The sequence below is a fragment of the Ambystoma mexicanum genome, chromosome 3q, assembly GCF_040938575.1.
Source record: "Ambystoma mexicanum isolate Mex_15411 chromosome 3q, UKY_AmexF1_1, whole genome shotgun sequence".
Taxonomy (NCBI): Eukaryota; Metazoa; Chordata; class Amphibia; order Caudata; family Ambystomatidae; genus Ambystoma; species Ambystoma mexicanum.
Window position 1 is genome coordinate 454,811,687 of NC_090926.1, and position 12,846 is coordinate 454,824,532.

Below are 12,846 nucleotides of genomic sequence, written 5' to 3' on the forward strand. Positions count from 1 at the left end.
TTAGAATAAAGGAACCCAAAAGAGTCCTGAAGGGAGAGTCTAAGTTCCGTGCCCCGCAAAAAGTTATTAAGCTTCTCAGAAAATCAGTAGTTTTGGAAAATGGAGACAAGTGGTCTTGTGATGATATCATCTCAGCAGAAGAAAATGAATTAAGGCATATTGACAATGATTTTGTTAGATGCAGACAAAGTGTGGATGAGAGAGGAAGAGAAAGAAGATTTGGAGAAGAACCAAATGGAGAGGACCAAAGGGTTTCCAGTGGTAATGGTGGAAAGTGTTCAAGACCCAGGAGAGTTGTTCCCAATTTTAAGGAAGGATTCATTTATTATTGACTGTGTTCACATATCAGAGTTGTGTATGAGAATTTGGAGGCCATGCTGATGAAATCAACAGTAGGGTGCATCCTTTATTCTACAGTGTTTCATAATTATAGTAGGGATAAGCACATTTTAGTATAGTTTCTGTTGTAAGACTGGTTGATATTTTTTTCCATAGACATGTGTTTTGTTTAATGATTAATCTTTAATCCTTGGTTTCCTTTTTCTCTGTTTTCTTTGAGCCCCCTGGATTTTTCTTTCTTGTTCCATCACCCCTGATATATACATTTTTTCCTCCCTCCTTTGTGTTCCTTGGTTGTGTATAAGGAAGGGAGATGTTACAGTGTATTCATTATGTCATATGTAAACATGCCAATCCGCGAACGTTTCGTTTCTCTGCATTCTCCCGTTCTCGAATGCAGAGAGGTGCAACGTTGCAGATCACGGTGGTGAGGCCTGACGATAGCAGTCTGCCGGGGACTCATATAATAAACTTCATTTGAACTACAAAGCGTTGCCAAGAAATTACTTTATAACACCTCGCCCCTGAACTGTTTTACTGCCTTTGCTTCGAATCCCATTTAGTTTGACTTCCGCAAATCGAGAGGCTGCACAACACTTTATGGGTTCAAACGGAAGATATTCAGAGCATTGTGATATCGGGTGCTCCAGCAGGAAAGACGTGATCAGTGACCAGCATGGAGCTTAGAACGGCCACAACCGAAAGACTCCCTGAGATGACATAAGAGGTAAGTGGACTAAGAAGGTGAGTAAGATACTTTTTTCCTACAGCCACCCTCCTCTCTCCCCTGCTCGTTTCAAAAGGCAATGAACGGTGGAGGTGATGGTTGTAAAAAAGGGTTGTTTAGGGACTGAGGTGACATTGCAACATCAGGGAGCACACAAACAGGCAAGAGAGGAGAGAGAGGCAGAGAGAAAGGCACGGCCAGGCACTGTGCGGCTACGCAGCAGGGATACCACCCGTGCTTTTGCTGGCGTCTACCGCGGCGGCTCGGCCAGCACTTGCCACAGGGGAAATACATTTCCCAGCGGCATCAACTGTTTCATAGGCCACACCACACGTCACTGACGTCAGTATGATGGCGTACTGATGTCATCATTGATGTGTTGGGAGGCACGCTATTACGGAGTCAAGATCCTAAATAGAACGCAGTGGCTCGACGCTTCTCAACCTTAGTAGGTGAGTGGTGTTATGAATCTTGTTCGTTTTTGATTCTGGTTACTCTAAACCTTGTTTGTTTTTTCCTAGATTATTTTCTGCTTACTGTTCCAATTTTGATTGTTGATGTTCTGGATCCCTTGGCTACTGAACTCTTGGGCCTGTACCCTGGAACAGTTGTGTTTTCCTGTCTACTTGGATCTTTCTGGTGCCCCGTCATCTTGAGGTTCAATGGTATCCAGTAGGGGAATCCTTCCTGATTGTGTCTGGTTGTCTATGTTTTTTCCTGTTCTACTGAGACCGGCTCTCAATATGCACCACACAGTACGAAGGGCCATGCCATATTGCAGTCTATTCTTCATGGCACCTGGGTGTCTCCTCCGGCCTGTATCACACCATATTCCTTCACACACAGCAATGCATTCTGGAAGTCAGAACAAAGTGCTAATGCATTCCCAGATAAATCAACAGCCCCAAGAGCTTATATCAATGGCCGCGGGTTGCTATGCAGATTTGAGCAACATAATAAAACCTTTGGTGTGAGATGGCAGGTAAGAGGACACTGACCTAGTACAAGGCATAGCTACAATTTAATACCTTTGTGAGTTGATAGTGAAAACTTAAAATGCACCAGACTACCATGGCAACCATAAAGCTCCCAAGTTAAACACCTTGACATGCAATGTGCATTATTTAGTTCTTGGTGCTTTGTGAGGTCACTGCATCCTCGCATGCTTTATCTGCAACCCCCTTTTGTGTTGGGAACCTCTAATGAGCGAGGAAGTAGCAATGACGATGAGCCCATTGGGGCTGGCTGTTTCCCTGCAAACCTTTGCCTCAGCCTGTACACAACATCTGAGGGAAGCGGTAAATCAGTGTATCATTTGCACAATATTGTGTGCAATGAGATTCGGCCATACTTCTGCATTACTCAAGTTTATTAAGCAAATAGATTGTTTGGTGTTAGTAGTGTTCTTTGTCTTTCTCCCTCTTCAAACCATGGAGATGAGTGAGCTAAACAATCTGGGCAGCGCCCTATGGCCCATCCGGATCATGCCTGGAATCAGGGCATATGGAAGCCCTGGCACTAGAAATTATGATTTCAAACAAAAAGAAATTCTCTCGTCAAGTACCAAGTACCAAGACATCACCTGCATTAAACAAGTTATAGCCACTCCTAAAAAAACACAGCTGAACCACAACACTGAACAATAACAGCCGGTATAGAAACAATATACAACAAAATACTGAAGAGGGACAATGCAGAGGACACCTGAAATACCTCAACCATTGCCCCAGCTCTCAGTCATGCATAGGCCCAGTGGAGGGACCAGAGCTACACAAAAGAGATTCTCGTCAAACTCTTGGTTCCCTCTGGGACAGCAGACCACGCTCGCTACCCGGATTAAAACACTTGAACAGTGGTTGGGGAATCACTGGATCCTTTCTGGAATGGATCCAAACATTCCTCAGCAGTTGCAGTGAAAATATAAGGAAGGGATCAACCACATTCCACAACAAAAAAGTCTTCCTAGAATGCCCTTCTGGAAGTCTCTCTCCACCCTTCGCGTTAACATTTACACATCATCATTTTGGGGTTTTTCAATCATATGCCGATGACACACATTCATCATGACATGGAAAAGGAAGGTGGCTACAGCCTCCCAATTAGTTGCCCGCACCAGCGCTATCATGCTGCATGTCCTGTCCAAGACTATTACCCCCTTCACATGGCTTCCCTCTGGTTTATAGTGACTTTTTCGAATGCCATATTTTTTAAATGCAATTTTGTCGACCCAAATTTCCTGAAATATTTATTTTTCGAAGGTTTTTTTTAAATTTTATTTTTGAAATGGGGGGGTTCCCGAACTCCCCGTTTTTGTTTTTTTACACTTTTATTTAGTAACGAAACAAACAAAAAAAACAAAATACAAAAGAAATTCGCATTTTTTTTTTCACCATTTTGTTTTAGACAAAATGGCATTTCGAAAATATGATTTCGACAATTTAACCGGACACCCTTCCCACCTTCAGGAAAGTCCCAACCATAACCCAAAAGGTCAAAATCCGAGCTTCAATATTTAATTCAAAGCGTCTGCTCCTCCGTGTCACTTTACTAGTAACCTAGTAAGATAGTTCAGCTCGTTGAACACTGACTTGAAACATGTGAATTCAGCCTGCAGGACACGGGTTCAAATCCCAGCATTGCCAAAACAGCCCTTTATCATTCATTGGCCGATGAAGTGAGTGCCAACACCACCAATTACTGCACACTCAAAACCAGAGGATCCGCCACGAAATACTGTATTGAATCATAATATTCAAATGCTATAGGCTAGGTGCTGGGTTGTACTGACCAGATTCTTGGTCATTTAGACTACTGCAGAAGAATGTGCTCTGACCTTCTAAAAATACAAATGAGAGTCTAAAAGCAAACACCCACCCGCACCCTCAGCTTGAACACAAGTAGCCACGCAAAGCCTCAAAACATCTCTCCAGAGGCCACCTGTAGCCTTGAGGATCAAGTATAAAGTCCTCTACAACACGCATGAGTGATTCTGAGAGTTAAATCCAAAGGTAGCCCAGCACTAGGCCTCAGCCAGCAACCTACAGCTGAATAGGTTTCTGACCCTCAGCCCACAGAGGTGCAAATGCCAAACACAGGGGTGTAAAGCTCCGGGGGAACAAACCCAAACACTTTAGAGCTCTACTTACATTCTTCTGAAAAATCAAAGCATCCATCTCACGAGCTGATCCACCTGCTTCCTTCTAAAGAGGATTACATTAATGAGAGTTGCTAAATGAATGTTTAGCAAAGCAAAGGGGGCGCACATTATACACAAGCTAGAACTAAAAATGTACGTATGTCATACACTGCTTATCTGAGATGTGTGCATGTCAAATATTCGGTTCATTTTCCTGATCAGGTGGATTCTGAGCCAGAGAGGGTTTGGCTTTCAAATCTAACACGAGTTACCAGGGAGGTATCTGACCTACTTTGAAATGACAGGGTAACCATCTTGAGAAATGTAACACTGAAATGGCAAAGTGAAGTACCAACATACATTGACAACACATATATGAAGGGTTCATAAGTGACATTTCCAAGCAGCTCCATACATTCATCCAAAACCATAGCAAGGGAAAATGTGAATCCATGTTCACATGTGTCTGTGTACATCTTCAGGACCACGAACAATATTTGCTGTATGCATACATTGCACAAATCAGTTTATCTAATGGTCATGGGAACAGCTAGCAATGATAGTGATATGCATAACATCACACATGTTTACTCACATGTTCAACTTAACAACAAAAAACAGCGAATTAATAATGACACTTGTTTAGTGCAATTGAATCCCACTAGATGCTTCTGAACTGAAGGAGAGCTGACAATACAGAACACTGTAGAAAATGACTAATTAAACTGTAAGGTATTTAATAAAAAATATGAGATGACTGATTACATTGAAGTATAACTTTTAAATGCATTTTATAGATGGCCAATAACATGTCTACCAAACGTTTCAGACCACCTTGTACTTCGGGTACTTGTATTTCAATAACCTTTTGTACATGATGGCAATAATGTATGGCTTGATGACCAGAAGACAAAGACTCGAGGAAATCAAATATGTATTTCATCACCACGTCCTCCCAACCTAGGAACAAGTCAGTGAATTCCACAGGCTGATTGCAAATTCAATCACACACATTGGGAACCTGATCACACCGGCATTATTTCCGAAGCCCGGCTTAACAGCTGGAGAGATCTTGCCAGCATGCCTTGAATGTGCTGTAGTGGATCCTGCTCTCAGCTGGAATGCACCGGACCGAGCACTCACGAGCGGGACTCTTCGACCTTAGCCTGATAAAAGATGGGCGAGCTGACCCACACCTCATGCCAGAGGGACTGCTAGCAGCAACCGTTTAATAGGATTTTAACTGCATCAGGAAGGGGTGGGAACCACTGGGCCAATTGTCTCATCTCCATTTTACCTTTTCTTTTTTAAAGAGATAAAGTGAGGACATTCCATGCACTGATTTGTGTTGACTGATATGTTCCAGATAATAAAGTAAAGGAGGTGCCACCGAGAATATTATCAGTGTCAATTGTGAATAAAACACTAATTAACAGTTCATTAAATTAGTAAGATGTGACACTGGCAAAAGTGACAGAACACAACAATCAAACTGAGTGTGATGTGTAGCTGTGCCACATAGGCAACACATTTACACATATAATTTTATGTGAAAGGTGTCAAACATTTGCTTGGATGAATTCTCAATGACCTCAATGCAGCAAAAACATCTGCACATACACTGATTGTATATGGAATAACATGTTGAAAATGTTTAAAAAAGTGTTGTGACAAATGCAAAATGTAGCCATTTTATGGTAAACAGTGAAACCATCCAGCGACAGTAAATGATCAGGAAAACCAATGAACACCACACTTGTCTTTTGTAATGATTTAACAAATCCAGAAAAACAGAATTCCAAACATCCTATGGACTGCAAACATGTCTCACCTGTTTTAGGTGCTCAGCTTCAATAGTCTCCCCGAGAGAGTCGCTTCCTAACCCAGAGTCATTTGGAGAAAAGATGATGTCCGCTGAAACCTCCTGACTTGGTTTGAGAAAAGTGAACTCATTCTGCCCAGAATCCAGGGCCACGGCGACCTCATATGAGTAGGGCAGTGGCAGGGTGCCATTTTGGTAATTGGAAGTGAATCGTGGGTCAATGTGTGGAAAAAGCACAGGATTTAGAGACTTGGACATTGTTTGTTCCTTGGGTTCCCGGCATTTGAGAATCACTGCAAGCATCAGGGATAAAATGAATAAACACGAAATTAAAGCTAAAGCTACAACTAAGTAAACTTTTACATTGGATTGATTGTCTGAGTCATGTGGCTGGTTGCTTAGCTCAGGGAGAGCCTCCTGCATGTGTTCTGCAAACACCATGTTCAGGGTCACGCTGGCTGATAGAGGAGGCTGCCCGTTGTCCTTCACTAAGATGACCACTTTCTGCTTGAGAGGATCCTTCTCCAGGAAGACTCTTGATGTCCTGATTTCTCCAGAGTGCAGCCCAATTCTAAAGAGTGGGGATTCGGAGGCATGAAGCAGGTGGTAGGAAAGCCAGGCGTTGTGACCAGAATCACGATCCACAGCCACCACTTTTGTTATGAGGTAGCCTGGATCAGAGGATGGAGGCACCATCTCAAACAGGACTGAGCCATCAGGCCCAAGAGCTGGGTATAGGATTTCTGGAGGGTTATCATTCTGATCCACTATAAATACCTTCACAGTGACATTACTGCTGAGAGGAGGAGAGCCAGAGTCCTGAGCCTTCACCTGGAACTCAAACTCCCTGAGCTGCTCATAGTCATAGGAGCGCTGGGCGTAGATGACACCCGTCTGGGAGTTAATGGAGGTATAGGAGGACAGGGGCACCTCCCCCATGTGATTATTTGTCGAATATGTGATGCGGGCACTTTCATCCGAATCTAGATCAGATGCAATCAGCAGGTAAATTGAAGCACCTGGTAAATTATTCTCAGTAACATAGATCTGGTAAGACATCTTTTCAAAAGATGGGGGGTTATCGTTTATGTCAGAGATCTGTAACCGGATAGTTCTGTTACTGTCTAAAGGAGGAGATCCTTTGTCTGTGGCTGTGACTGTGATATTGTACTCAGAGGCAATTTCCCTGTCCAAGGTCAATGCAGTCACAACCTTATAATATTTTCCAAATGATATTAATTTAAAAGGTACATATTCTTGAATTTTACTAATAACTTCACCATTCTCCCCTGAATCTTCGTCATTAACATAGATAAGCGCCACCACTGTGTCCAGTGGGGAGTTTTCAGGGACTGGACTAGTTACCGATGTAAAGGTTATCTCGGGAGCATTATCGTTTTCATCAATAATCTCAATTATCACCCTACAATGAGAAACATGTCCCCCTCCATCCTTTGCTTCAACTGCCATTTTGTAAGAATTTGCCATCTCAAAATTCAGAGGTTGCTTAACTTTAATGTCACCAGTATCTGCATCTAAGCTGAAGGCGTTCAGGGCACTGTCTGCTATGCTGCTGAAAGAGTAGGTGACCCTTGCATTGGAGCCTTCGTCGCTGTCTGTGGCTCTCACCTGCAGCACCAGTGAGTTATTTGCGGCGCCTTCACTGATGACGGCTCTGTAGGTCTCTTGGGTGAACATTGGGAAGTTGTCATTGACATCAAGCACTTTAATATTAATGTCCACGGTGCTGGATCTCACCGGAACTCCCCCATCGTAGGCGGTCAGGATTAAATGGTGGTGACTTTCTTTTTCTCGGTCTAATGCACTCTCCAGCACTAATTCCACAGATTTGTAGCCATCTTTACGAAGGTTTTCTTTCAGGATAAAGTGCTGGCTGTCACTCAGAGTGTATCCCTGAAGGGCATTGGTGCCAATATCCGTGTCTCTGGCATTCCCGAGAGAAATCCGGGCTCCTGGCAACGTGGTTTCTACAATTTCTAAATCAATAGAGTTCTTCAAAAAACTCGGCGTATTGTCATTTATATCCTGAATAAGGACTTCAACATTAAACACGTTCAGAGGGTTCTCCACGACCGTATCGAAGAGGATTGCACAGCTGGGGGCCTCCCCACACATCTCCTCTCTGTCTATTCTCTCACTCACGTGCAGAGTCCCGGTGTCTGTGTTCAATGTGAAATATTTATTCCCAGCTGCAGAAACAACACGGAGTTTCCTGTCAGACAATTGCCTCGAGTTTATTCCCAAATCCTTGGCAAGGTTTCCCACAAGGGACCCTCTCTTCATTTCCTCTGCAATTGAATATCGCAGCTGCCCCCAGACTGCATCAAACACCCCAAACACCAATAAAGAAAGCAGCACTTGCCGTCTGCCCCTCAGCCCAGCTCCTCCGGGTCGGGTTCCCTTTCCAGCCATAGCTTGCACTGCTGACGTCTGTACTTCCGACTCAGAAAAGGCCAGTCTTGCCAGAATTAGCCAGTACCGATAAAATCATAAAAACGAGTTATACATCCACAAAACCACGGTCCTGGGAATCGAACATGGGCGCTTCCTGCTGCAGGTTCGCCAGTGCGAGAATGCCTCCTGACTTCTGTGTCTCTGCTGCTCTCCCGGGCGACTGCCTGCGCAGAGGGATTGTGGGGCGAGAGTCTAGTCCAGCTCCAGCTCTCACACGGCGTTGGGCAAGAGCGACACCTTGTGGAGCAAAATAAGATGTAAAGCCAGGCTGCACGAGCTCTCTGAAAAGATTCCAAGACCTTCAAAAGATGCCAATCTAACTGCAGTGTATATGACAAAAGACGTAAGCCTGACCAGTCCTGGACACCAAACGAAAGCAAAAAGGATTCCTTCTCACAGTAAAATGCAATATTCTCCTGCCTATGCATGATGCCATAACATGGAAGTGACGTAAACGAGAGCAGGTGATACACGTTAAGAAGCAGGAGATCCGGCTGCTGACAATGCAGTGGAAAGGTGCTTCACGAGCAAGCAAGGCAATATAGAAGGTGGGAAGGTCTGCAATGGTTTCAGTAATAGGCCAGTGCGGGCCACAGTCGTCGTTACCCACTACAGTCAGAGGAGTAATGGACAGCACAGCCTCTATGCACTGGACTGGTGGCTCCTCATTAAAGATTCGACGACGTTTGTTGAGGATACGTCAGCTTCATAGAATGCCTAAACCAAGTTGTCTATGTTACTCCATAATAAGTTTATATTTTAAACAGAGAAAATCAACGAACGTGGAATGTTCAGCAGTAAAGCCGGTGCCTTGAAGCAATCCCTATTTACAAGAGGCGCATTACTAATCAGTAATAAAAAGAAACCTTTAAAAACCGGCCAGTTCATATTGCCCGTGCCTTAATCCATGTTTCTTGCTGGCTGCAGAATCTAGTTGTCTGTGGAGCGAGTAGGAGCGTGTTTACAATACTTTTCGCAGTTCATAGTTTCAACACGTCCACTCACACACAAGAGACTGTTGTCATGGAAGACCTTGGAGCTGGACCAGCCCCGAGTTAAATATGTACTAACATCAAACTGTAAGGTTTCAGTGAAAGGCAGAGCTCCCGCCCCAACACCACTGGAAATGTTACCTGAGCGTGACCCACCTCTGGCAAGACAACCTCTCACCTGCCTGACACCATCACTGGCAAGAAGTCATGGGAATGGTGAACGCTCTGCTTTACAAATACTGCTTGAATCAATATAACATACCATCGAGCGAAGTTAATTAAAGCAGATTTGAATCAGCCGGTTACAGTTTAGGTGCAGGTTAGTGAGGGCATATCAAAAGTCAAAAGGAAGTAGCCAATAAGACAGAATAAGAAAAACTGTATGGCATTTTTGACTGAATTTAGGCTGTACGAAAATCTCGTATAGCCTAAAAATGTGGTCAAATATGCCATATAAACCATTATAGCGAACAAGGGTAATGACAGGGGCTGCAGCGGTGGCCCCCGCTCCCCTTGTTCGCTATAATGGGAACAGGGGTTGCAGGAGTGTGCCCTGCGTACGCAAGTGAAGTAAAAAAAAAGGGAAAGGACCCTGCAGCGCCAATCCTGTAATCATGGAAGTGAATGCCAGCAGGCGTTGCAGGGACACAGAGAGTCTGCGGCATACAGCGGTGTGCCGCCGCAAGGTAAGTAATGGGGGCAGTGGTTAATGTATATGATTTTGGATTGTTTTACCGTGACGGCCAAACCATATTTCCAGCCAAAACCACTACAGTCTTTTTGTCTCTGATTTGTTCTGTCACAGCGAAACAACACAAAATCAGACCAAACTTAAACTTAGTACGTGATAATGGACATCTCTTTCAAATGTTGCACTGGTTCATAATACGGGTGATGGGAACAGACTCGAGAATTTGACATGGTAGCAGATCTGATACCCAGAGAGAACTGGAGTCAGCGACTGGGATCACTCAGATTCCAATAAACAATACCACGTACTGTATCCGCCTTACTTTAGACATATACATTCGTCCAAATTTTGTCAAGCTGTTTCGGTGTTCCACAGTAATTTGAGACACCATTTAACTCTAAATATTATAGCCTTGTAGACCGATTGTGGGGTCATTATCACGGGATAATGACCCCTCCTCAGGTCTATGAGGCTGTTAACACGTAATGATAATAGCCATACATGTTATGGAGATTTGGTGCTGAATCAAAATTGTTGCTTTAAGAGCAGGTATATTAAATAGACAAACTGAGGTGGTGAATTAAACATGTTCTTATTTTGTAGTATTTAAATGACAAGGTTGTCTACATAAGTTACAGATTTCAATTGCAAATTTGGTTAAACTGGAGTTGCTTTAATAGAACCCTGCATTAGGTGTCATACAAAAGTAAACGGTTTCTCTATATGTAAGTGACACCATTGTCTCCATGTTTCAGATTTCTCTTTGGTGTGTTCGATAGGCTGATGCAAGGGAAAACATTGTCCTCCCAGAGAGGAAGTATATTGTTGAAAAAAAATCTTGTCTGGAAGTTGCAATATTTGTTCCTTGTTTGTTTTTGAAGATATAATGCTCAAAATGTCATCAATTCCAGCAGTTAATGACTGCACTCAGAACATTCCGGTTGGTTCAGAGGTGGTCAATAAGGATCACCACGTGCTGATATGCATTCATTCTGCGAATCATTGTTTTTTTAGTATTGAAAACAGTGCATTATAGAAGGGAAATACAAGTGTACCTGTCTATTAATCACAGTACAACAAAAGCCAATAGGTCATGCACAAACAGGGCAATACATACACTGACCTGAATAAAGGGCTGGTCTTCTTTTCCAATACTTAAAAAATCTTCAATGAGGAGAGGTCCTTGATTCTCACAATTCTGGTTTCCTGAAAGGGTGTCTGAATAACTTGTAGCTGGGAACTTAATCTGACTTTTTCCTGAGTCTGTTGTTAAGCAGGCATCATGAGAATAGGTCTGTAGAAAAGCTCTGACCCCATCGACCCCCACAAACTGAGAGGCGGGAAGTGAATGGAAATTAACCCCTGATGACTCGAAGAGCTGAGACTCCCTCCAATGATGAAGCCTGATGGCCACAAGCAGAATGATCAGGAAAAGGAACAAGAAGGAAACAACAGCAACAGCGATCACCAGATACAGCGTGAGGTCCGACTCCATGTCTGTGGGAGCTGAAGGGTTACTGACGTCATGCAGCATTTCAGGCATACTGTCAGCCATCACTATGGTAACTGTCACTGAGGAAGAGAGAGGAGGCTGGCCATTGTCCCTCACTGACACCACCAGATAGTGTTTAATGGCGTCTTTCTCCATAATAGGGCGACCGGTCCTGATTTCCCCAGTGTGGAGACCTACAGTAAACAGGCCCTGGTCTGTGGTCTTCAGCAGCTGGTAGGAGAGCCAGGCATTCTGCCCAGAGTCCCCATCAACAGCCACCACCTTAGTGATCAGATACCCCGGCTCAGAGGAGCGAGGAGCCATCTCCACCCCAGAGGAGCCATCCGTGGGGGCCGAGGGGTACAATATTTCAGGGGTGTTATCATTCTGATCCAGTATATAGAATGTCACAGTGACATTACTCGCCAGAGCTGGGGAGCCGCCATCTTGGGCCTTCACTTGGATCTGAAAATCTCTGAACTTTTCAAAGTCGAAGGTTTGAAGTGCATAGATGACGCCAGATTCAGAATTAACGGAGATGTAGGAAGACAATGGCACATCCCCAATGTGTCCATCAACGATGGAGTAACTGATCCTGGCATTCTTGCCCCAATCCAGATCTGTTGCGTTGGCTTTAAAAATGCTAGTCCCCACAGGTATTTTCCGGTATGTAGGCACTGTATGACATTTGATAAAATACTGGTGGGTTGTCATTTTCATCTGAAATCTGAAGGTTGATAGTTTCAGTGTGAGACAGTGGGGGAATTCCACTGTCTGTGGCTGTAATTGTTATGTTATATTGTGAGACCTGCTCTCTGTCCAAAACTCCATCAGTTACTAAACTGTAGTAACTCCCAACTGACTTCGTTAACTGAAAGGGCAGTTGAGGAGGCAGGAAACAGCTAAATTTGCCATGTGCTCCTGAATCCCCATCGAACACCTCCATAAGAGCAATGACTGTGCCTGGTGGGCTATTTTCTGAAACCTGCCTGACCACGGATGACATCACAATCTCCGGGCTGTTATCATTCACGTTAATGACCTCTATTAAAACTTTGGAGCGAGATGATAAACTCCCATCACTTCCCCGGACTTCAAATTCATAATATTCTAATTCTTCAAAATCCAAATTTTCAGTCAGTGTTATTTCTCCGGTGTTGGGGTCCAGTTTG

General features: G+C 43.8%; 1 protein-coding gene across 31 annotated transcripts in view; it reads right to left on the reverse strand.

The window, feature by feature from the left end:
• LOC138582666 (protocadherin gamma-C3-like) overlaps positions 1 to 12,846 on the reverse strand; it is a 1,158,828-nt gene that overhangs the window by 439,666 nt on the left and 706,316 nt on the right. Inside the window, exon 1 of one of the 31 annotated variants that reach the window (XM_069654155.1) lies at positions 6,034 to 8,646. The exons of the other annotated variants lie outside the window; for them this stretch is intronic. Coding sequence (XP_069510256.1) covers positions 6,034 to 8,457 — 2,424 coding nt within the window. The 5' untranslated portion in view covers positions 8,458 to 8,646. Of the gene's footprint in view, positions 1 to 6,033; positions 8,647 to 12,846 lie in introns of those variants that run through there. 31 annotated transcript variants of the gene reach the window in all.